At 20.9% G+C, this 2,905-nt stretch overlaps 1 protein-coding gene across 1 annotated transcript; it reads right to left on the minus strand.

The window, feature by feature from the left end:
• Window positions 1–46: 46 nt before the first annotated feature.
• Window positions 47–973, minus strand: PGO_004525 (hypothetical protein; the record flags this gene model as incomplete). The annotated part of the gene is made up of 1 exon (XM_028691496.1): window positions 47–973. One exon carries the CDS (start codon window positions 971–973, stop codon window positions 47–49), a length of 927 nt encoding a protein of 308 aa, XP_028547297.1.
• Between the last annotated feature and the right edge of the window lie 1,932 nt (window positions 974–2,905).

Consider the following 2,905-nt stretch of genomic DNA (forward strand, 5'->3'; position numbering starts at 1 on the left):
AACATATATTATGCATAATATTATTAGACGTAAAAATTAATAAATTTTATATAATATAATGTAATATACATTTTTTTTTATTCATATAGACAATTACTTTGCACAGTATAACAGAGAGAACTGTAATTCCTATAACTAAAGGAGGCATTACCATATTTTTTGAGGATGAAGAAGCTAAAAAATCAATAATGGCACTCTGATTTGTATCATTAATATGCGAAGGAAGAAATTCAGAATAAACATGGTTTAAATCTTGTACATTTGCATCTTTATATTGACCTGTAGGTACCCCACTTCCATATATTTCTTGTCGTTTTCCCCATGTTCTTGATTGCACTGTCATTACTCCTGAATCTAGTACTCTACTATGATGTTCTTGTTCATTTGGATATCTATAATTATTATTTCCTGAATTACATGACAATATAATGGGATCCTTACCTTCAATAAGCTTATTAATATATTCACAATGCTTAGACTCTTGAGGAAATTTACTGCACTTTAATTTGAAATTGCTATATATAAAGGCATATTTATTAAGAAGATCCGCATAATCAGCACTACATGACCCATTAGATATAACACGTTTAAACTCATTATAATCTTTGGAATAATCAAAAAGTTGCTTAATGTCCATAAATTCTTCTCGATCGATATTATATTTATCATAATTACATATACTGCTGCCTTCATTATTTTGTAGTATAAAATTAATAACATTAATAACAGGTGTAAAATTTATATTATATTCTATATTATTATATATTATATCTCCTATCCAATAGTACAGGTAATCACAATAAGATCTATCAATTTTCCCCTTCTTTTTATCATTATATACATGACATAAGGCATTAAGTATTTTTATAGGAGGATTATTAATCCACGTCTGCTTTTCTATAAGTTTCGATGCATATTCTACAATAAAATTACGCTCACAATTATTATTTGCATTATCGAATATAGCGTACATCTCTTTTGTAGGTAAATTTTTAGGTACATTAGCCTATGAATATAAAAGAAATAACAATATATATATTTTATTTATAAGAAAAATACAATAATTAATTTAAGAAAAAATATGGTATTTTAACATAAATAATAATATATATTACATAAAATACATACAACTAGTTCACCTCCCATTGTTAAAGAATGTTAAGAGTGATATACAAACAGAATAGAACAATTATATATTTAACTATGTATTTAATAATATATTGAAAAATTCCTAATAACAATTATAAGCATATAAATAGTGCTATCTAAGGTTTTGGATTAGTCCTTATAGTGCTGTCTATTTTTACAAAATTATATAATATGTAATTTCTTTAACATTATGCTCTAAGAAATATGAATTTATATTTTTTTATAGGATGTGTTACGTAAATGTATATATTTTATGTATTCCAAGATATTTGTAATATGAATATTATTTTAATTTTTTGAAATTCTTAATAATATATATTATAGTGGACAAAAGAGTTACAATATGCATTCTCTATGCATAATTCTCATGCAAATAAGTGTATTGTACCTTATAAATTAAATTAAATATATTCATTATTTTTATTTCATATGGAATATGGTTGTATTAATATTATTTATATAATTTACATTAATAAGAAGAGATTTGTATACTTTATTACAAGAGTTATTGCTATTTTTTTTTCATGGTATAAAGTTAATAGATATAATAAATTTTTTTTTTTTTTTTTCTTTAATTTCATTAAGATTTTTCCCCATTTCCATATTATATATGAGGTGTACTATATATTTATGTTCATATTAATAATACTATTCTAATGCGTAACGAAAAATAAAAAATAAATATTTTTTACTAACATATTACTATAGTATTTTAATTATTGTAAAATATATAAATTTTTTTTTATTGGATGTTATTTTATTTAAATACTATTTTAACTGATAAAACTTTTAAAAAAAAATTTTTTTTCAGAAAAGTTGTATTTTTTAATTAAATGTTTACGAGGAATTTATTTTTTTTTAAATATATATGAAGTTATCACTTCATAATTAAATGAATTATAGCATTTTATGAACACATTCAAGTTTATAAAGCGTAATAATTGTATTCAATAATATATATTTTTTAAATATACTTTACAATTATTGTATAATTAAATGTATATAAATTTATTTTAAATGATAAGCTCATTTGTTGACCCATAAGTATATTTTGTCGTACTTTTTTATTATACCATATCATACAGTTATGTCATTTATGCAAAATACGAATGTTATAATTAAATATAGTAATTTTTAAGATGTCACCATAACGTAATGTATCGAAGACTGTGTATGAATTTTTTATTTATTTATTTTTTAACTTCGTGGATTTTGTAAAAATGCATATTTATTATAAATTTTATTTTGAATTGTTAATGACTATTTATTTTCTTCTAATAATAACTCATAAATAGACGAATTAATTCAATATAATGTATTATGGAGTTAAAATAATAAATAATTATATATATGATGAATACAGTATTAAGGTTTAAGGCTTATAAGAATTAGTTTTTTTTATAAATTATTTATGTATTTACAATTATGTTCTTGACAATGAGATCACTGATAATTTAGTATAGTGATTAATTTTAAATAAAATTCATTATTTATATATATATATATATATGGAGATGGAATACATGATAATTGAAGGAAAAGTGGAATTAGTATGCATTATCACACTCTAAGAGAAATTTTGAAAAATTGAAGAAAAAATCATAAATTCTATGAAATTTTCTATATCATATTTAGTACATGTGACAATTTATAAGTAAGTTTAATAATAGGAATGAAGAAATAAAAATATTTTTAAGGTAAAACATATACTTGATGGAATAAATTGATCTATTTGTAATTTCTTTATTTTAACATA

The sequence above is a fragment of the Plasmodium gonderi genome (genome assembly GCF_002157705.1).
Source record: "Plasmodium gonderi DNA, contig: Pgo-contig_969, whole genome shotgun sequence".
Taxonomy (NCBI): domain Eukaryota; phylum Apicomplexa; class Aconoidasida; order Haemosporida; family Plasmodiidae; genus Plasmodium; species Plasmodium gonderi.